This window comes from Chanodichthys erythropterus, chromosome 2 (assembly GCF_024489055.1).
Source record: "Chanodichthys erythropterus isolate Z2021 chromosome 2, ASM2448905v1, whole genome shotgun sequence".
NCBI classification, from domain to species: domain Eukaryota; kingdom Metazoa; phylum Chordata; class Actinopteri; order Cypriniformes; family Xenocyprididae; genus Chanodichthys; species Chanodichthys erythropterus.
The window spans coordinates 35,212,598-35,233,707 of NC_090222.1; the positions used below are offsets into that span (position 1 = coordinate 35,212,598).

Sequence of the window (21,110 nt, forward strand, 5' to 3'; positions counted from 1 at the left end):
GCCCGCTCTCCCTGATTCGGCCACGGAGGCCGTCACTGAGCTGCCTCTCCTGCCGCCGCCGCCCAGGCCGTCAGCCCTGCCGCCGCCGCCACCCAGGTCGTCTGTCCTGCCATCGTCAACTAAGCCTTCTGTCTGGTCACTGTCGTCCAGGCTTCCTGCCCTGCTGCCACTGCCCCGGCCGTTGGAACCGCTGGAACCCGCCTGGTCAGTTCCTCCAGCGCCGACCTGGCAACCAGCCAGGACTCCAGACCCCAGGGAACCCGCCTGGTCAGTTCCTCCAGTGCCGCCCTGGCATTCAGCCAGGACCCCGACCCTCTTAGAGCCCCAATGGTCTGTTCCACCGGCTCCCCCCGGCCTTCGGTTGGGGGCTCTGGTCCTGGCCCACCATCCCTCCCCCTGATCCTCCTCCTGTCCACCTCCCTCCTGAGTTTTTGTGTTTTTCGTTTTTGTTGTCTGGTGGAGCGTCTGGTAGCCGCTCCTTTGAGGAGGGGTAATGTCATGATCACTAGTGAGAGTGCCCTAGTCAGCCACTAGAGGGCACTCCATCCTGGACTCTTGTTTTCACCCCTTGGACTACATTACCCATAACTCACTTCCCTGGACTCATTATCTCATTGTCATTGCACCCAGCTGTTTTGTGTTTGTTCAATTAGTGTCTGTGTATTTATACCTGGTTGTCTCTGCTTTTGTCATGGTTTCTTCTTTCATGTTCCCAGTTCTCTGTTTTGGTTTTCTTTGTGTTTTGTTCCTGTCATTGTTTTGTTTGGACTGTCTCCCTGGATTTTTGACTATTGACTGGCTCATGGATTACGTTTCTGGATTTCCCCAATAAATACCTGCATGTGGACCTACCATGTTTGTCTTCGTGTGTGCCGTGACAAAACGTGATGCGTATTTGTCAGTCATATATGAAACAGGTTTGATGTCTGTACTTATAAAATCATTTTCATCTATTTGATTTTATTTAAATAATAATATTTTCAAAATGTATTTATTCAAATTGCTTAGAATCAGCATCAATCAGTTAATTGTGAAACAATTAAATGTATTCAGTTAAAAAGTATGAACATGGTTAATATATGGTCAGCTGTGGAACAAGTAATATTCAATTAGATAAAATGTATGAGATTGTAACAAATTTCATTTACTGATGATAAATATATAAACCTGGTTATTGTGCATTTAAAACACATTCAGTTTATACTAGGGATGTAACGTTAAGTGTATAGAAACTGTGCCCGTAAGTGTATAGAAGTTGGCAAAACCCAGTTTTTAGAAATGAGCTCGTTGATGACAGTCACTTAGCTGAACTGATACAGGGTCCTTTCTCTTTAACATGTTTGATGGAAGACTGAAGACAAGACGAGACATGAAGGCATCAGAGGGGTAAGGAGTCCAGGTAAGTGTAAACAAGGCCAGACACCGTTGTGAGGGAAGTGTGAGTCTTTATAGTGCTGGTGGAATGAGGTTCAGGTTTTGTCAATTAGAACTCGGGTGATTGGGAATGAGTGGGCGGAGCGTGGAGGTCCGTTGACAATGCGTGCTGTGTGTTGGGGGTGGGAACTGACTCTGTGACAGTACCCCCTCCTCCACGGGCGGCTCCTGACGACCGGATGGGATGCCGATGACGGGGTCTACCTCGACCCTGAGGAGCAAGGCGGTCAGGATGGTCTTAGTGGAACTGAGTAAGCAGCGATGGATCAAGGATGTCGTGACGATTTACCCAGGACCGCTCCTCTGGGCCGTTGTCCTCCAGTCGACTAGGTATTCCAGCACTGGACCCCGCCGTCAAGAGTCAAGGATTGTCCGCACCCGGTAGATGGTCACCTACCGGCTCAACTTATCCCCGGAGTATCGCATCTCACTTTCATTCCATGTTTCACTGTTAAAACCTCACACTGAACCCTTGTCTCCTGATCCTGGTGACGATGTGGTACCTCCTCCTCCTGAGATTATTGAAGGCGACAACATGTTGAGCTGCCTCTGGATGGTGAATGGACCTATGTACCGGGGACTCAGCTTGCGACAGGGCAGTCGGAGACGGATGTCCTGGGTCGAGAGCCATACCTTCTGGCCAGGTTGGTGCTGTGGAGTTGGGCCTCTTCTGGCATCGGCCTGTTCCTTATGTCACCGAACTGGCTGTTGCAGATGTACATGAGCTGAGTCCCACACTCTCTCGCTTTGCTGGAGCCAGTGGTTGACAGCTGGAACCTCCGAGGGCTCACATGACCATGGGAAGAGTGGAGGTTGGAAACCCAGGACGTACTGGAGCGGGGTGAGCCCTGTGGTGGATTGACGGAGGGAGTTCTGGGCATATTCCGCCCAGGGCAGGAACTGGCTCCAGCTGTCCTGGTTCCGGTGGCAGTATACCGGCAGGTATCTCCCGATCTCCTGGATCTTCTGCTCAGTCGTTGGTTTGAGGGTGTTGGTTTGAGCCGTTGGTTTGAGGGTGGTATCCTGATGACAGGCTGACTGACACTCCTAGGAGCTTGAAGAAGGCCTTCCAGACTCGAGAGATGAATGTTCGAGAGATGAATGTTCAGAGCCCGGAGAGGTGTGAGCTAAGTCCATGAGGGGTTGACGGTGAGTTGGCCCCTCAGGACCTTCTGGCGGAGCAGGGTCGGTGGAGTTAGCCTTGGAGATTTGTTGGTTAACGCTCCACTGGATGGGACTGACAATCATGGCTGGAGAGAGGATGGGTTTTGGGTCAGTATTCTCTGGATCAGGTTGGTACAAATGAGATAGGGCATCAGCTTTACCATTCTTATCTCCAGGACGATAGGTTACAGTGAAGTTGAATCTTGTAAAGAACAGAGCCCAGCGAGCTTGGCGATGATTGAGTCTTCTGGCTTCCCGTAGATATTCGAGGTTACAATGGTCAGTGATGACTTCAAATGGATGAATAGCCCCCTCCAGCCAGTGTCTCCATTCCTCCAAGGCTAACTTGATGGCAAGCAGTTCCCAGTTCCTGATGTCGTAGTTCTGCTCCACCGAAGATAGCTTCTTGGAGTAAAAGGCACATGGATGGAGTCATAGTGGCTCACCCTGCAGCTGTGACAACACTGCTCCGACCCCGGTGGAAGAGGCATCTACCTTAACGACGAAGGGCAGTTCTGGATTGGGATGGACCAGGAACGGAGCGGTTTGGAAAGCTTCTTTTAGATGGAATGTTTCTTGGGCAGATGGGTTCCAGGACAGAGACTTGGGCTGGCTTTTGAGGAGTGAAGTGAGGGGTGCACTGAGAAGACTGTAGTTGTGAATGAAGCGTCTATAGAAATTGGCAAAATCCTGGAAATGTAACTCCTTGACTGTGGATGGAAGTGGCCAGTTCTGAATGGTGCCCACCTTCCTCTGGTCCATCTTGATACTATGTAAGTCGATGATGTAACCAAAGAAGTGAAGCGTTAACCAACAAATCTCCGAGGCTAACTCTACCGACTCTGCTCCGCTGGGAGGTCCTGAGGGGCGATTCTATGTACCACCTACTCACCGTCAAGCCCTCATGGACTTAGCTCACACCTCTCTGGGCTCTGGACACCCAGGTAGTTCACGCCTGACTGGAGGTGAAGTGCTCGGTGGAAGTGTTGTGAGGGATCCTCACCTGTGTTCGTGGAGCCCTGCATGTGGTCTGGTCTTCTGTCAGACAACAGACGGGAACAAGAGGGTCACAGTAAACACATAGTTTTTTTAAAGACAGAGGCACAAACACAGGAACAACACAGGTAAGCAGTTTGTAGATATGAGCACGTTGTCACTTAGCTGAACTGATACAGAGTCCTTTCTCTTTAACAGGTTTGTTGGAAGACTGAAGACAAGACAAGACGAGACGCTGGAGTGGAAACATGAAGACATCAGAGGGGTAAGGAGCCCAGATAAGTGTAAACAAGACCAGACACCGATGTGAGGGAAGTGCAAGTCTTAATAGTGCTGGTGGAATGAGGTTCAGGTGCTGTCAATTAGAACTCGGGTGATTGGGAACAAGTGGGCGGAGTGTGGAGGTCCGGTGACGATGCGCGCTGTGTGTTGGTGGTGGGAACTGACTCAGTGGCCGTTTCTCAATATGCGTACTTGTCTGTACTTGTGTTCTTGTGGACTTGTGAAACGTCATCAGTCGCTGTCCAAGTACTGTTCCAATTCAAAGTTCACATCTAGCCAAGTTCAGTTCAAATTCCCGGATGTGTTCTTGATCCGCCCCTTTTATCGAGGATGCATCTAGAGGTGACTTGTGCAGACTTGAGACAGCCAGGTATCCCAGAATGCATCTCGCAATAACCAGCAAGCGTCAATAGTAAAGGAGAAACCCCGCATAATTTAAACATATTACTGTTTTTATGTCATGATATGTAGTTTTAAGAGTTTTTCAGGCGAGAAAGTGCTGGTTTAAAGCTCAAATTTGTGGTTAATTGATAAAGATAGCGCCTTTCTGACAATTTGATCTGACGTTGTCGGAGTTGTGAGATCCAGGCGATCACCGGACGCTCAGCGCTCATGTGCCCAGCCGACAGCAGCCTTACCTCGGCTAGTCCTTCTGACGTTTGCCGCTGGCTCTGTTTTGGCTGAGGGCAACGTGACATTTCATAACTTTATATATGGCTATTTAACTTTTGTATCCTGCGCTGATTTTTTATGCTTGACTGAATTGTTTGCTCATTAAAACTGACATAAAACAAATAGAGACATGGTTTTGTTTTATGTTATAGTCTATTTCATTTTATTACAGTGAAGTTAATCAGAGTATGCACAAATAGTATTACATTTAATATTTTTGAAATATATACGAAAAGAGGCAGGGTTGTTTAATATTTCGTTTTGTTATAAATATATGCACATTGCAGATGATCAATCATCGTTGTCTGAGACTATTAATATGTTTTTGTTTGTTTTTTAAATAAAACGAAAAGAGGCAGAGTGGTGTTTTATAAAAATATACATAAAGATATAACCCGAGAAGCCTTTGCTTCGTGACCATGTGGTCCTTTGCAGGTGTCTCAATGATGTCACATCCTGTCACATGATAATGACCACATGACTTGATCCAAAATGGTCTCTTTATATTGGTTAATCCGAATGAAAGCAATGAAATAATTTTTTCTGGACATTCTTTCTCATAACAAAGTGACAACTTTAACACATAATTTTAATACCATTTTGCACTATGTTGATATATGATGTTATAAAATCATGCCAGAATAAAAAATATATACATTTATTACATTTTAAGATATTTTAATCACAAATGAAATGTTAAATGAAATAATGTAGGCCACTTTTTCTGGTAACACAAGACATTTGGCATTAATCCAAAATGAATGGGAATTTGATATGCAATTCAAATACATAAATCTTAAATTTAGGCCTACATATTTTTGCGAGTGATAGCCAAATATAAATGTTATTTCAGTTTCCTGTTTTGTACGGCCTGTTTCACATTAACATGACTTACAGGTGATTGTTGACATTCATTGCTATTAACTTTCTGAAGTGGACACATATAGCACTCAAAGCCACATAGTTAAATAACTGCTTTTGTACATAAATCAGCAGATTCTGGCCATGGGCTGCAGACATAGAGGGTGAGTAACCTTTCACTGTTAATATAAGGATGACGAGCGCCAGAGTGCTGTGATCAGCTCTCCAGATCCACTCATTAAGACCACTGAAGTGCGGAGTGAGGGAACAATCCATCATTTTACACTCAGGAGGGCCTTAACTGAAGCTGCTGAAGCACTGAAGCTCCTCCTTCAGAGTCTGACTGAAAACAAATGTCCCTAAACCAAAACAAGTGTATTGTATTTCAGTATGACATAGTGACAAGCATGAGTTTAGTTGAAATGCAATACTTTTTACTCTAAATAACAAAAAGAAACATTGTTTGTTGTCATACACATTCTGCTGGCAGATGGCGCTAAAAACACTGGAACTATGGATGACATTCAATATAATCAAACACAAGACTACAAAATGATTGAACCACCAAAACAAATACTGTTGTTTAGTTCGTAAAACAGTTAAAATACACACTTTAACAGATACTTTACTACCAACTACAACTACGACTTTGTTGTTATAGCTATAATGAAAATAAAGGCCCAACCTACTGTAAGAAAGTCAATATCAATATGTAATAAACCAATAAGTGATTTTATGAAACCCAGCATCATAGTACTGCCAGGGATGGTGAATCAATCCCATGATACCTCACTCTGGCAGCATCTGCCAATCACAGCCTGAGCTAATGACATTACCTATTCACCAGTGTGAGTGTCTCCTCAGCACTGCAGTATATCAGACTGTCAGTATACTGGCCTCTCTTCCCACAACAGTCCCTCAGCTCCAACAGAAAGGAACTGCTTCCTTTCCAGTCACTTTCATGCCAGTAATAAAAGAAAAAAGAAAAAAATGGAAGGTGTGAAAAAAGTGTGATGATCTCTTTGGTTGAATTGCTGTGTAGATAAAGAGCATTTTTGAATGATTTTTTTTTTTTTTACTGATATTCACACTCATCAGGTACTTTAAAATCAGGTCTACAGATTGATGCCATCTAGTGGGTCTCTAATGAAGAGCAGCACCCAACAATGGCATGTGTTTGACAGGAATCAATGGAGTTCAAAGGTCAATTAACCTATGTGCATAATAAGTACTTATTATTTGCATATTTTAATTGACTTTTTACATACACTACCATTTAAAAGTTTGGGGTCGGTAAGATCGAAAGAGGCTGCATTTATTTGATCACAAAATACTAAAGAAAAAAAGTAATATTGTGAACTATTATTTCAATTTAAAACAACTAGATTCTATTTGAATATATTTGAAAATGTAATTTATTCCTGAGATCAAAGCTGAATTTTCAGCATCATTATTTCAGTCTTCAGTGTCACATGATCCTTCAGAAATCATTCTAATATGATTATTTGCTGCTCAAGAAACATTTATTATTATCAGTGTTGAAAACAGTTGTGCTGCTTTACATTTTTTGTAAAAACCATTACTTTTTTTCAGGATACTTTGATGAATAGAAAGTTAAAAAAAGAACAGCATTTATTTTAAATAGAAATCTTAATTACATGTCATGTTAAACTACCATAAGCAAACATATATGCAACTTGAAACTGATGACCCTTTTGGCTAAAGTATACAGTGAAGTACACAGGAACTGGCTAAACAAACAGGGTCATATGGGAGGAGAGAACAGTGTGGATTCCAGCAAACTTTATCTCTGGACTGGGAATGGTTTATTAAAGTTTTATTTTATATGTGGTGTTATTACCCTGCAATTTATCCTGGACAACTTGCAGATACTCTTAATTTTTTATTGGAGGCGTCATATTATTATAAAGTAATATTTTAACCAGTATCAGGGAAGGGGGATTTTAGGCCTCATGGTTAAATATTAAGTTATATTACATTCACATGAACATACATGAACATTATAGGCCTATAAACATTAAGTACTCACCCTCATGTTGTTCCAAACCTGTAAGACAAATTAAGTTTGTATGTCCGTAACACAAATTAAGATATTTTTGATTAAATCTGACGGTTTCAGATTCACACATAGGCAGCAATGACATTGCACCTTTTGATGTCCAGAAAGGTACTAAAGACGTCGATAAAATAGTCAACGTGACTACAGTGGTTCAACCTTAATATTATGAAGTGACAAGAATACTTTTTGTGAGCAAAAACAAAACAAAAATAACGACTTTATTCAACAAATTAGTGTCCCCTGTCATTGTTACAGTAGCTGGTGTATTAAGCACACGACGAAGAGATCAAGTCAAAACAAGTCTTTTACTAGATAATCCACAGGAGAGTACAGAAACAGGCAGGAACAGACACTAACACAAACAAACGATACCGGACAACACTGGACTGAAAACACAGGGTATATATACATGGGATAACAAGGTGGGTGATTAGACACAGCTGGATGTGATGAGGTGATTAGTTACCATGGTGAATGACTAGTGGTGGGAAATAGAACAACAACAAGTCCAAACTGAGTCCAAAACAGAGTGCACATGTAACAGTCATACTGCTATGCTATTTTCGTTGCAGTGTTTATGTCTGAACGGTGGCTCAGGCTGCTCCTGCATCAGCATCACATGCATGCGTCGTGCTGCTCACATGACCAATAATGAGCCACCGTTCAGACGTAGAACACTGAAGCTCTGCAACGAAAATTGTGTAGCAGTATGACAGAGGACAGAATTTGTTGAATAAAGTCATCATTTTTGTTTTTGCACACTAACATATTTTAAGATAAGTCAGTACAGGTTGCTTTCAGTTAAAACAGCTCAAAAATGCATTTTAGTCTAGGACTAGGCTTAAGCCTGGTCTGTGAAAGTAATATTTAACAAATGAACAAAGCTGTTCTTTATAGCTTCTTTCCTGACAAAACCACAAGAGCCATCTGTGAGCTCACAGCATTCCTCTAGTGAGTCTTCCATCTGTCACAGGTTAAACGTTCATGCTGAAATCATTCTAATATGCTGATTTGCTGCTCAAGAAACATTTCTTATTATTATCCGAAACAGTTATGCTGCTTCATATTTTTTTTGAAAACCTCGGATGAATAGAAAGTTGAAAAGAACAGCAATTATTTTAAATGGAAATCTTTTGTAACAATTATAAATGTCTTTACTGACACTTTTGATCAATTTAAAGGCACAATATGTCGGATTTTTGGATTAAAATATCCAAAAACCACTAGAACAGTGTTATATATTTTGTTGACTTGTGTACGTACATGATCCCAAATGTTTCCAAGAATGTCTAAATCCAGAGAAATAAGCCATTTTTTAACCAGGACATGGACGTGTCTCAATTAATATGATATACTAAAAATCGTTCTAGCTTTCTGCAGTGTGCAACAAGTGTCTCACAGCGTTCGCTCGGCAGCAACACCCTCAAATGTCTCTAATATGATAAACAGCACTGTGTTACCTCATACGCTTGACCGGAAGAAGCGGAAGCAGCGACTGTGGCATAATAAAAGTTCCTCTGCTATCAAGCTGTGTGTCGCGATCATCTCTCATTAGCAATCGCTCCAGCGGCATTGTTTCAGCTCACAGAGCACTCGCCCTGCTCTGCTTCATACTATGCTCTAAAAAATACTGGGTTAAAAACAACCCAAGTTGGGTTGAAAATGAACAAACCCAGCAATGTTTTAACCCAGCGGTAGGGTTAAATGTTTGCCCAACCTGCTGGGTAGTTTTATTTAACTCAACAATTGTTTAAAAATTACTGTATTGCTTAATTAAAATTAACCCAAAGTATGTTGGAAATGAACATTTATTAATGTTCAATGAATAATTATTAAACAATAAACATTTATTAAATTGCTTATTCATAAATTTATATTAATAAACTATTAAACTATTAAATGTATATTAATAAAATATTAAAGTTTATTAATAAACATTCACCTTTTGTCTAGTATTGTTGTCTCTTAATTGCATCTGGTTTTTAATTTGGTTTAAATAAAACTACCCAGGGGGGAGGGGGGTTAAAACAACCCAATCGCTGGGTTTGTCCATTTTCAACCCAACTTGGGTTGTTTTTAGCCCAGCATTTTTTAGAATGTACAGTAACGTTAATAATCTCATCCATGAACATGATTTCTGCCAGAGTCCCATCCTGATTCATTTCCACCAGCTGTGAGTTGAAAACAACATCTCCCAAGATTCAGCGCTCAAACTCAGCATCATCAAGCTACACCTTTGTTTTCAATAGGCGACCTCTAGCGGCAAAAATTCTACATACTGCGCCTTTAATGTGTCCTTGCTGAATAAAAGTATTAATTTCTTTAAAAAAAAAGAAAAAAGGTTATACTACCCCCAAGCTTTAAATTATGTGTATAATAACTAGTCAAGTTAAATAATTTAATTTTTACTTTTTCCAAAAGTAAAAATATGTTAGTTGATTCTGCATACTGGTTATCTGACACTTAAAAAAAGTAGAACATTTGGCAGTCTCTTAAAAAACTGCACTGATATATTAGGAAAAACAATTACATGTCATGAGTGATTAAGCTGGGTTTGCAATCTGCTCTCTTTGTTGGGCTCTCTGCATGTGATTATTCATTTTGGGATGTGGGTTTAGTCATCCGAATGTGAAGGGTCAAGAGCCTGAGAAAGAAAATGAAGGAAATAAACATCAGTGTGAACTGAATCTGGAACACAGGAAGTAGTTGCTTGGAAAAATAAAACTGCTAATTAAAATGAACTTCATGCAATGAAGAACATTACAAGGTTTTATGCAATAAATAATTACTTAAGTATGTGAAGACATATTCATCCACAAAGATGGCTAGCATATTTGTAAATGTTGTGTTGACCTTGCTTTTGGTAAACATGAGAACAGACCGCTGAATGTTTTCTCATGGGTTTCACAACGATTTTCACCCCTGCGTTTCACAATACATACAGATGTCTCATACAAAATATTACTAAAAAAAGTACAGTGCACTTTTATAATATCTGTCTTTCAAACTACCACAAGCAAACATATGTGCATCTTGAAACTGATGACCCTGTTGGCTAAAGTACACAGTGAAGACTTGTCTGACAGGAACTGGCTAAACAATCAGGGTCATATGGGAGGAGAGGACAGTGTGGATTCCAGCGAACTTTATCTCTGGACTGGGAATGGTTTATTAAAGTTTTATTGTATCTGTGGAGTTATTACCCTGCAATTTATCCTAGACATCTTGCAGATACTCTTAATCTTTATCGAAGGTGCAATATTATGGATTAACGATTTATATACTAAAGCAATATTTTAACCAGTATCAGGGAAGGGAGATTTTAGGCCTGATGGTTATATTATTATAATAGTTATAATATATAAATATGAACATATTTAATAATATTATATTCACATGAACATATTTAACCATTATAGGCCTATAAATAGGGCTTAAATTAAGCCAGAATTGGGTCTTAGTTCAGTTAGGACATCAGTTTTATAACTATTACTGGTGTGCATCTTGGGACAAAACAACAGCACTAACATATTTTAAGATAAGTCATTACAAGTTGCTTTCAGTTAAAACAGCTCAAAAATGCATTTTAGTCTGGGGCTTTAGCCTGGTCTATGAAACAGGGGGATAAAGTAATATTTTAACAAATGAACAAAGCTGCTCTTTAGACCATCTTTCCTGACAAAACCACAAGAGCCATCTGCGAGCTCACAGCCTTCCTCTAGTCTTCCATCTGTCTGTGACAGTCTAAACGTTCATGCTGATATGTTTTATCTGAGAGTTTTTGGTGGAGCATCCCATGAATGCCAAAGTGACCCTGTAGTGATAAAACCCAAACAAAATGGATGACAATAAATGTCCTTCAGGCAATAACATTGGATTCACATAACGATTTCTGTGCCATTCCATTTTAAATTCACAACCATGTCACAACTATGAATTATCTGTGTTACTGAGCATGAGGACAACCAAAACCAGATGACAAACTAAGGTTAAATAACAAAATGATCATAAATTAACTCCAGTGGCTGTAATCACATTTTCCATTTGCATATGGTGGAGGTTTTTACAGGGCAAAGAGAGAGACGCTTAAGGAAACCTGCCTTGAATCAATAGACACGTGAAGTGTGATGTGAAGAAAATGCTAAACAAACTCACCATCAAGTGAGATGGTCAAGATGGGAACTAAAGAGATGTCTGATTTAGCACACCCTGCAATACTTCCTTTGTTTGTCATAATATAAGATGACTAAGCAACAGTTGTGAAAGTTAGGTTTATGAGTTTGATGTTTGTAACCAACCACAAAGCTTAACAGTAAGGATGAAGAGAGCATGTTGCAACCTCAAGCGGAGGTGAGCCAGACGAAGACTTTGGTGAAAAAGAGGAAGAGTGCTAGAAGAACACAACAGCATTGGTGACAGAGGAAGGACATTCATCTTAGTAAGAAAGAGATACAGAGACTGATAGGCCTACAACAGGAAGATTGGATTATAGGCATTGATCAATTGATGAGTAATATGAAGTTGGAATTGGAAGTCTGAGAAGTAAAAGGCCTCCTCAGATGCTGCCTGCATTAAGCATAGAGTAATACCCGATACCCTAACGAGACGCGCTTAACAGCATCTCTAATATTCCTGGATAAATCTAGGTTATAGAGCTTTTTAGCTTAAGTTGATTTAAGTTTTATTTTGTTTTATTTTGCATTAACTGCTTTGTATTGTAACCATTGCCTTATTGTTTACGATTGCCTTCCGTGAGACTACAAACTGAGCCTTGATAAAGAACAATAACAAGGTAGTCTTCTACGTCATTCCTGACCGGTTTAGACTACATTTGACTAACCTTACTATACCTGAATAATCCTTGGGTTAACGTGTACTATAAAATGTCACATATAAGATAAAAAAAAATTTTTTTTTAAAAATTAAAAAGGCATAAAAAAGCGAATGATGTTGTGCTGTTTAGTGGCGTTTGCTAAGGCAAGCAGCTTTCATCTGTTTTTGAAAACCCGTAACCGTAAGCAGTAAACTTGTGTTGGGCATAAATCACACCTCAAATGGGCAGGGATTTCAAATACAGCAAATAGTTACTTGGAAGTCACACCTTAGCAAACTAAAAGACATGGAATTTGTCTTTATTTTAGATTACCTTTGCCTAATAGTCTGTGGAAGATTTATGTATTTTAGACAGAGAGGCCAATTAACAAAGAAAACTACATTTCCTAACCCAAACACTTTTACATTTAAAGATGAGAATTGCTTAGAGAAGCCCATCTTTTCTCAAGAACCTCCATAAAATTTGAGGCCTCATTCAACTCTCTATCACAAACAATATGGGAAGTGAAGTTTAATTCTTGGGGAGTCAAATATACACATTAGTAATTTGTTTGTACTTCTAACAGAGTTTTTGGAAAGTATGGATCCTAAATCTGCCACAACACACTCCAGGGCCCTGTTTGCCTGTTATCATACATGTGCATCAGCGATCACACCCACTGCTGTGCTACTGCGAGGGCACGTCATCGTTTAAGCACAACTGATTTGCATAGTGCGAGATCTAAAAGTGACATGAAGATTTGAAATGCTAATGCCAGACCCTCTGTAATCCATAACAGCACTGTTCTTCCACAGACGAGTCATTGCATGCCAGCGTGTCCCAGCGACCGCTGCAGCACAAAGGCACTGGGTTTGTCCGCCTGCCATGCTGAAAACAGTAAAGTCTTTCTCTGCCATGTAAAGCAGTGAGACGGAAATGACCTAGAAGCATTGTGCCCCCAAGGGCTGTTTTCACACTAATTTCAGATTGGCAAGTGTTGTTCCCCAAAGTCTCCTAAAAGTCTACTACAACTTATTTATTTGCATTTTTATTTGCATGGTATCCATTACTGTTTGGGCCATTCGGAGTGTGAAATTATATGCAAATTACTATGCGTTTATCATAATTCTACAGTACATCACTGCTATCCTTGTGTCATTTTTATTTATGACAGCACAAATATAGCAACAACATTGTCTCGTTAGTTTTTGGTTTTAGGTTGTTTCCTTGAACTCTCAGTTCTTGTTTTCCTACGTCCATGGAATGTCCCCATAAAACATGGAAACCCAATGTCTCTGTGTGTGTGTACTGGCCACTGTGAGTGCCTGTACCCATGACAACCCATGTAGGAAGGCAGAGTATGCAGCATGGTTTATACGGGAAAGTCTCTACTAAACATTTCTGGCACTATACCACTACATGCTGATTTTTCTCAGAGAAGGAATGTTTAGGATGTAATCTGTCTGTGTGCCTGTCCCTCATCTCTTCAGTGGGCTCAGAGGAATGCATGCAGGGGATGGAGTTAATGTGAAGGGGGAGTGCCGCAGGGGAGAGTCTATATATACATGTGGACCCTGGGAGGCTGCTGCTTTTAGGCACAGTTGGACTCTGTTGGAACACTAGAGAACACCTCTGTACATTTCACCAGACTAACGGTGAGTCTCATTTTTTTTGCTCTTTGTCTTTTTTACATTTATTATCCTTCCCTTTCTCTTTTTTCATCCTTTGTTATTTTATTTGCACAACTTGGAAAACTTAATATAGCCAAGGATAAAAAGGCACAAAGATATTAATTAACATTTGGCATGAACAGTTGAAGAAGACATTAATGACTATTGACTATTGCCAGTCAATATTGACTTAAGCTCCACATCCTGACATATTATGGCCATTTAACACTGGATGTTGTGCTTAAGTCAATATACTGACTGCCACGAAGCTCTAAGCAGCACTTGGATTGAAATAAGGGACGTGGCTTTGAACTTGAACAGTTCCTCTTTTTCAGAATCAGTTGGTTTGTTCCTTTCCTTTTTTCAGAGTAGAATTATCAAAAAAGGGTCTTGTTGTACAAATTGCTAGACTAAACTTATTTTCCTACATTTCATTTTCTTATTAAGTTATTTTCTTTCTCAAATCGGACACATCCTGGTGTTTTAATTTCAAAGCCGTCTTAATTATTCTTACAAAGGAGGACTTGAAACAATCAGGATAATTGTATTGTTCAGTAAGTATTGTTTTGCTCCTAATTCTATTGAGATCAGAATGCTCTTTTAAAAGATGAATTGTTGAGTCATAAATTCTAAATACGAGTTCTACATGATTAGTATTCATAATAATAGCTACTGAATTTTTCACATAATTCACTAAATCATTATGTGAGACATCATTGCACAAGAGCCAAGTGAAGTCTGTGATCTTTGAAATATCAAATGTCAGGTTTAGTCTTGTGTATTTATTTGTGCTTATTAATGTGTGAAAATCTGAGTCATTTTGTTGTCTGCTGTAGAACAGGGTTTCACCGCAGGACAAGTGTATTGGTTTCAGATTTTCTCAGGTCTGGGTGTGCCTTTTTTCTGTATATTGAGTCTTGGGAAATAAGATATGAGTGTGAGACCATCTCCCTTGTGTAATCCAAGTGCCCAGAAATGTTCTAAATGCTCAACATTTAAAGCCATCAAATATATTCTCTCAGCAACCCCTCCAGAAAACATCTGCTTTGCTATACATCTGGGGTTTAAATGCTGAATTATTCTCCAAAGAAGAGGAGAGAACAGCTCTACTATTCACAATGACTGTGTGCTCATAATAATAATAATAATATTAATAAAGAGTTCTTTGAAGCACAAAAAACTTTTAGTGTATTTGCTTTTAATTCTTATAGCAGACAGATGATTTCACTGATCTGCCTTTATTGTTGTATAATTTGCTGGCAGGGTGTAATGTGGAACAGGACATGCCCGAACATGTTTTCTTTTTCTTTTTTTTTTTAAATGGCTTAGCCAATGGAAAACATGTATAAATGTACAAACACTCTGGTATTTCTGCCCCTGTGGTCTGGCTGTCCAATTCATTTCAGGTTACTGTTAAGGTCCTATCCTGAGCAAACAAATATGACCCCTAGAAATGGCTGCATTGATTTCAGTATTGATTTTTATGTTGTGGCTTCCACTTTATGATATATATGCCTTGATCTGTTACAGACAAGGGTAAGAAGGAAAAGACGGCCTCTCTGCTTTGAACCAGAATGAATCGGGTGGAAGAATGGGTTTTGGAGAACAAGGACAGTATCGAGAAAGGAGTGGAAATCATTGGGCAAGGCTGTGAGGTTTTAGCGGCCACTGTGGGACAGTTCCACCCCATCCTGGAGGCCGTGTTTTTGGCCTCAGCCGAGATCCTCGGCAACCCAGATGGAAAAGAAGCCAAGTTCCTCGCTGAGCAGTTTGAAAAGATCAACCAGAAACTCGAAGGTATTCAAGATGAAATCGACCAAATCGCTTTGGAGATGCAGCGGACAGCCATGAACATGCAGAACTTTGACTATGAGGCAAATATATTCACTCAGTATGAGAAGTTTCAAGACTTTGTCAATGCTAAGCCCAAGTTCAAGGAGTGGAATAAGGAGGAGTTTATAAGTCAGTATGAGAACACCAAAAGGGATATGAACATTGATGCCTTGTACAATGCTGTAACTACAGAGAATTTTGCTGGAGATGCCATATTGGACACGCTTGTGATCACAGAGAAAAGGAGCAGAAAGCCAGTGGAGGAGTTCTGTGCCAGGCTAAAGAAGATATTTGTCATGGGCATTATAGCAGTCATAGGTTACGCCGCCCTGAAAGAGGGAGCAGTAGCTGAGAACATAGTGAAGACATGGCAGAATCAAATGGAAGAAGTAGAGAAACGCATGAAAGCGGCGGTGGATGACTGCATTGAGAATTTCCCCTTGCAGGCCAAAACAGATGTGGATCAACTTCTAAAGGGACCAGTCAGCGTTCACCAAGAGTTTGCAGGATCTATACTGGATATCCTTGAGAAGAAATATTACTGGGTTTCTTGGTCAGTTCGGGTGTTCAACCACAGTGGCGGCTTTTTCTTGTGGAACTGGCTCGCTGGCAAAAAGTACCATGGAATCGGTGGAGGTGGCAACTTTTTTGATCTTCCGGCCCCAAACAGCTTCAGAATCGTGGTATCTTTCAGTGCAGACCCAAAACCCATCAACAAGAGCCAGCTGCTAGATGAAATAGAGGCACAGAAGCTGAAGGGAAACATGGAGTTTGTGGCTCAGATGCTGGGGAAGACTTTTCCCAACAATGTGATCCATGCCATTAGCACTTATAAGAAAGTAGAAGAGAAAAACAACTTCCAACCAGAATGTTTCTACTTTGGGATACACAAAAATGCATACCTGTACATTCATTCTGAATAAATGTGTGAAGCGTTGAAATGGCAATCAGTCATATATAAAGCTCTGGAAAAAATTAAGAGACCACTCCAAGTTCAGAAATCAATGTTAAGTGGTCTCTTAATTTTTTCCAGAGCTGTATACTTTTGGTTTTAAAAATTGTATCAAATAGTCCAGCATTAAAAATAAAGTACCTCTATGTCTTTTTATTATGCACCTACAATGACAAAGTATATTATTGCTGGTTCTTCACTTTATTTTTGCATGTCAAAGCATAAAAGAAATGTTTTAAAATAAATATTTGTCTCTGACCAAACATAAAGGCTTACATTCCGAATTGTATTGTTTTGTAGTTATGAAGACTTTTGAAAGACAAGTTGAGTGGCAAAAACTTCAGTGATCGACGGAAAGATTCGACAATGCTTAGAAACAGATACTTAAGGTTTTAGTAAAGGCTTCTACTGGAAAAATGGTATGTTCAAATAAAATAATGAACATTCAAGTAATCTATATATTCTCTGTAATCCAGGAATCATGTCCATTTCATGTTTATGATGGTATGTAATCACAAATAAAACAACTATGATTATGATCAAACTAGAAATTTGTTTCAAAGTATCAACAGACATCCAGATGTGTACAAGTTATGGACCTTATTCTAGATAGACATTATAGGCCTACTTTATTTCATTAAATTTACTGTATGTCAAAGTCATAGTCTTGTTTTAATTTGCAAAAATAAAATGTCTAGCTGAATAAGGTTAATATTTTACAGGAAATGTATAGGAGACTTTTACAAAAGATTGAATAATGTTCCTTATTCAAAAAAAAAAAAAAAAAGTACTATGGTAACCATATGTCAATATTTAAAGGATAAAACTTCTTTTACAACAATAACAAAAACTGGACTATGGAATTTTTGTGGAAAACTATGGTTACTGTGGTAAATTATAAGGAATAAAGAACCATACTTAAGCAAGTGGCTCGTTTGTGGTCACTATGCCACCCCGAAATAACGGGGAAATAAGCAAAGAATCAAAACATTTAAACAAATAATCTTTTATTAAAGTTAAAATAATTAACAAACAATACATTTAAAACCAAAAATCAGCAGCATTTAATTATAGTGGGCCTCAACTAGCATAAGCAATGGGGCGCACCTTACCTCCTTGCTCCACGAGAGTACTGCGCCCAGCACGCTAGGGGACAAATAACAGGTTCCCATACATGCCTTAGCTTCTTCAACCCATTCATTAATATCCACCCAAGATTTCCCACTAAATTTTGGCCACCTCTTATCTCTAGGCACAAATACAAACCTTTCAGTTACTGGAGTACAGTCAGTACTACCAGTCAGTGATGGAAGTATAAGGGCAGTAGCTGTGGCAAAGGTAGGCCTACTAGGTCCTGCAATTAGACACCCTCTCCTGTCGCAATCTCTCATTGTCAGCTAGAGCCACAAGCTCTTTAAGTTCCTGTAATTCTCCCTCCATTATTATAAAATGTACCTACTTAATTTTGTAGTACTCAGCACCAACAATGAACGGCATCTAAGGAATTCGAACCAAAAACTGCAATCTCCAGAGCACACGCTGCTGCTTTGTTCCGCGAGAGAGAGAAAGAAAGAAAACAAAAACACAACTTACATCAAAATTATACGGTCCCACGCCTCTGCCATATATTCTGTGGACCCTGCCGATTTCGCCACATGTAGCAAGTGGTTCGTTTGTAGTCACTACGCCACCCCGAAATAACGGGGAAATAACCAAAGAATCAAAACATGCAAATACGTTCCACTTAGAAGAGGCAAGAGGTGTGAGTTTCCGTTTAAACAAATAATCTTTTATTAAAGCTAAAATAATTTACAAACAATACATTTAAAACCAAAAATCAACAGCATTGAATTATCTTGGTTGAATTAAAAAAAAGAAAAGGGTAAAAAAAGAAAGTTAATAATCAGTGCAGGAGCTGAGGCTTCCTTTATGAGAAGCATGCTAGTGTGGCACACCCAGTGCACAAACGTACAAACCTACGGAGCCCCTAAAGGGACATGGTGGTAGAAAAAAAAATGGGAAGGAAGGACTATGGAGTCAAATTAATGCCTTAAAGTTTTGCACAAAAATAAAGTTTTGCAAAACACAAAAAAGAATTGAGCTATAAAAAAATGTTTTGCAAACAAAAATAAAGAATTGCAAAGGAAAATAAAATATTGAGCGGAAAAAAAAATAAGTTTTGCAAACAAAAATAATAAATTGCAAAATAAAATAAAGTAGTGCAAAAATAAAAATATAATCAATTACAAAAATCAATGACAGCTGTAATCCTATTTTATCTTTTCCACATAATTTTCATGCTCAAACCTACAAAATCATTTGTAACGCTCATTTTATTCTGCGTTTCAGTCAAGCGTGCGCTCACGATACCGGTTTTCTTTTGCGCTGCACTGTTCTGTGCGGATCTCTTTATGGCACTGGTTTGACGTGGGGGTGGAGTCAAGAAACGGGGATACGCCCCCGCGAAATACATTGGAAGGGAACGTAATCGGCGACAGGAGAAATAATTTTGACATGGTGAAAAATAATGCATGGTTTGTTTTTGTTGGTTTGTTTAGCATATGTTGTCGCCGATTACGACCCCCTCCAATGCATTTCTTATAGTAATATGACCCGTTGCGCTCTGTCTCACTGCCTGTATCGACTTTTGTGTCCTTAAACATTCGTTTTTTGGGGTCGACTGCTTATAAAAACGTATTTCTGTTTTTTTTTTTAGCTTGTTAGCTGTACACCTTGTCACGTAGCAGCTTTTAGGCATTGTTCTGTTTATTGTAATGAGTCAGAAAAGACAAGAAGGCAGCCTCACGCAATACAAAGTCAATGGAGACTGTTGGATTGTTTTTCCCCCGGTGGGCGTGGTTTTCAGATTATAATAAATGCGCTCTGTCTCTATGCTTGATCTGATCTGGGTAGCGTTTCCCAAAAGCATCGTAAGCCTAAGTTGATCGTAGCTCCATTGGTTTCCAAAAGCTTATGATGCTTTTGGGAAACGCTGCCCTGTTCTGTTGCGATCTGCGTCTCCTGCCGATGACGTGTTTCGCGGGGGCGTGCCCCCGTTTCTTGACTCCACCCCCACGTCAAACCAGTGCCATAAAGAGATCCGCATAGAAAAGTGCAGCGCAAAAGAAAACCGGTATCGTGAGCGCACGCTTGACTGAAACGCAGAATAAAATGAGCGTTGCAAATGATTTAGTATGTTTGAGCATGAAAATTATGTGGAAAAGATAAAATAGGATTACAGCTGTCATTGATTTTTGTAATTGATTATATTTTTATTTTTGCACTACTTTATTTTATTTTGCAATTTATTATTTTTGTTTGCAAAACTTATTTTTTTTCCGCTCAATATTTTATTTTCCTTTGCAATTCTTTATTTTTGTTTGCAAAACATTTTTTTTATAGCTCAATTCTTTTTTGTATTTTACAAAACTTTATTTTTGTGCAAAACTTTAAGGCATTAATTTGACTCCATAATGGACATTTTACGTGGTGGTGGAAAAAAAAATTGGGATGGGAGGATTTTTTTTTTTTTTTTTTTTTCAAATCATTTGCCATCCCTCGCAAAGATGTTTTGCGTTCCTTCGCAAAGTTATAATCGTTCCCTTGCTGTGAGCTGGGACAATCACTTCCTCTTTAATGTCCCGCTGGCTGACAGTAGTGTTTCAGTTAGTGACATACGTTAATAATGCACACAAATAATGCGCGCTCATAGAGTTTGAACTTGTTGGACTCAAAAATGAAGAAATGCAGTCAGTGCTTATGTCAAGAAGTTCAGTTGGCAATATATTCACAGATCCGAGCTTCCCTGATTAATAACTCGTGAGCTAAACGTTGTTAAAACACAAATACAGCTACTTCCAATCATAGTAACCTAGACAACAAGCTACAACAACCCAATTTTTCTCAAATGTGCTTTATAATAAATTGGCCTCTATGAGCAGGTGGCGGAGATACACACCTGAAGGGACCGTCTGACACAATTACACCTTATAATTATAATTAGTCATATGGTAGCTCCTTTAGTTGGTATTTAACAGCTGCTGCTCCAACCTGGCTATTGTGCTGCCATGACACACAGGTGGGAGCCCTGAAGACACACCACAATAAAATGTATAGGCTAACTGTAGTTAACTCAAACCAAACTTCCCACACTGCAAATGCACCACAATAAAACTTACCCGGGTAAGCAACACACACACACACACACACACAAGCTTGGTGGACATCACATTAAACAAGTAAAGATTGCATTATACATTGCCAAAAGTATTGGGACGTGTTCTCTGGAGTGTCGAGTAATGTAAATAAATAAATCTACAATATAAGTTAACTAAATATAAGTTATCTATTATA

General features: G+C 39.4%; 1 protein-coding gene and 1 long non-coding RNA gene across 4 annotated transcripts in view; one reads left to right on the plus strand and one right to left on the minus strand.

Annotated features, from left to right (window-relative positions):
• LOC137037047 (uncharacterized) overlaps positions 1–18,679 on the minus strand; it is a 39,620-nt gene extending 20,941 nt beyond the window's left edge. For both annotated transcript variants that reach the window (XR_010897228.1, XR_010897226.1), the window contains exon 1: positions 18,351–18,679. This is a non-coding gene — a long non-coding RNA (uncharacterized lncRNA). The remainder of the gene's footprint in view (positions 1–18,350) is intronic.
• On the plus strand, positions 13,868–17,433 carry LOC137028207 (protein rapunzel-like). 2 transcript variants are annotated; one of them, XM_067396979.1, is made up of 2 exons: positions 13,868–13,957; positions 15,503–17,432. In XM_067396979.1, exon 2 carries the CDS (start codon positions 15,547–15,549, stop codon positions 16,726–16,728), a length of 1,182 nt encoding a protein of 393 aa, XP_067253080.1. In that variant the 5' UTR covers positions 13,868–13,957; positions 15,503–15,546; the 3' UTR covers positions 16,729–17,432. The 2 variants fall into 2 exon arrangements, with proteins under 2 accessions (XP_067253080.1, XP_067253089.1); XM_067396988.1 differs by lacking the exon at positions 13,868–13,957 and adding an exon at positions 14,009–14,526 and having other exon boundaries at positions 15,503–17,433.
• Positions 18,680–21,110: the final 2,431 nt, after the last annotated feature.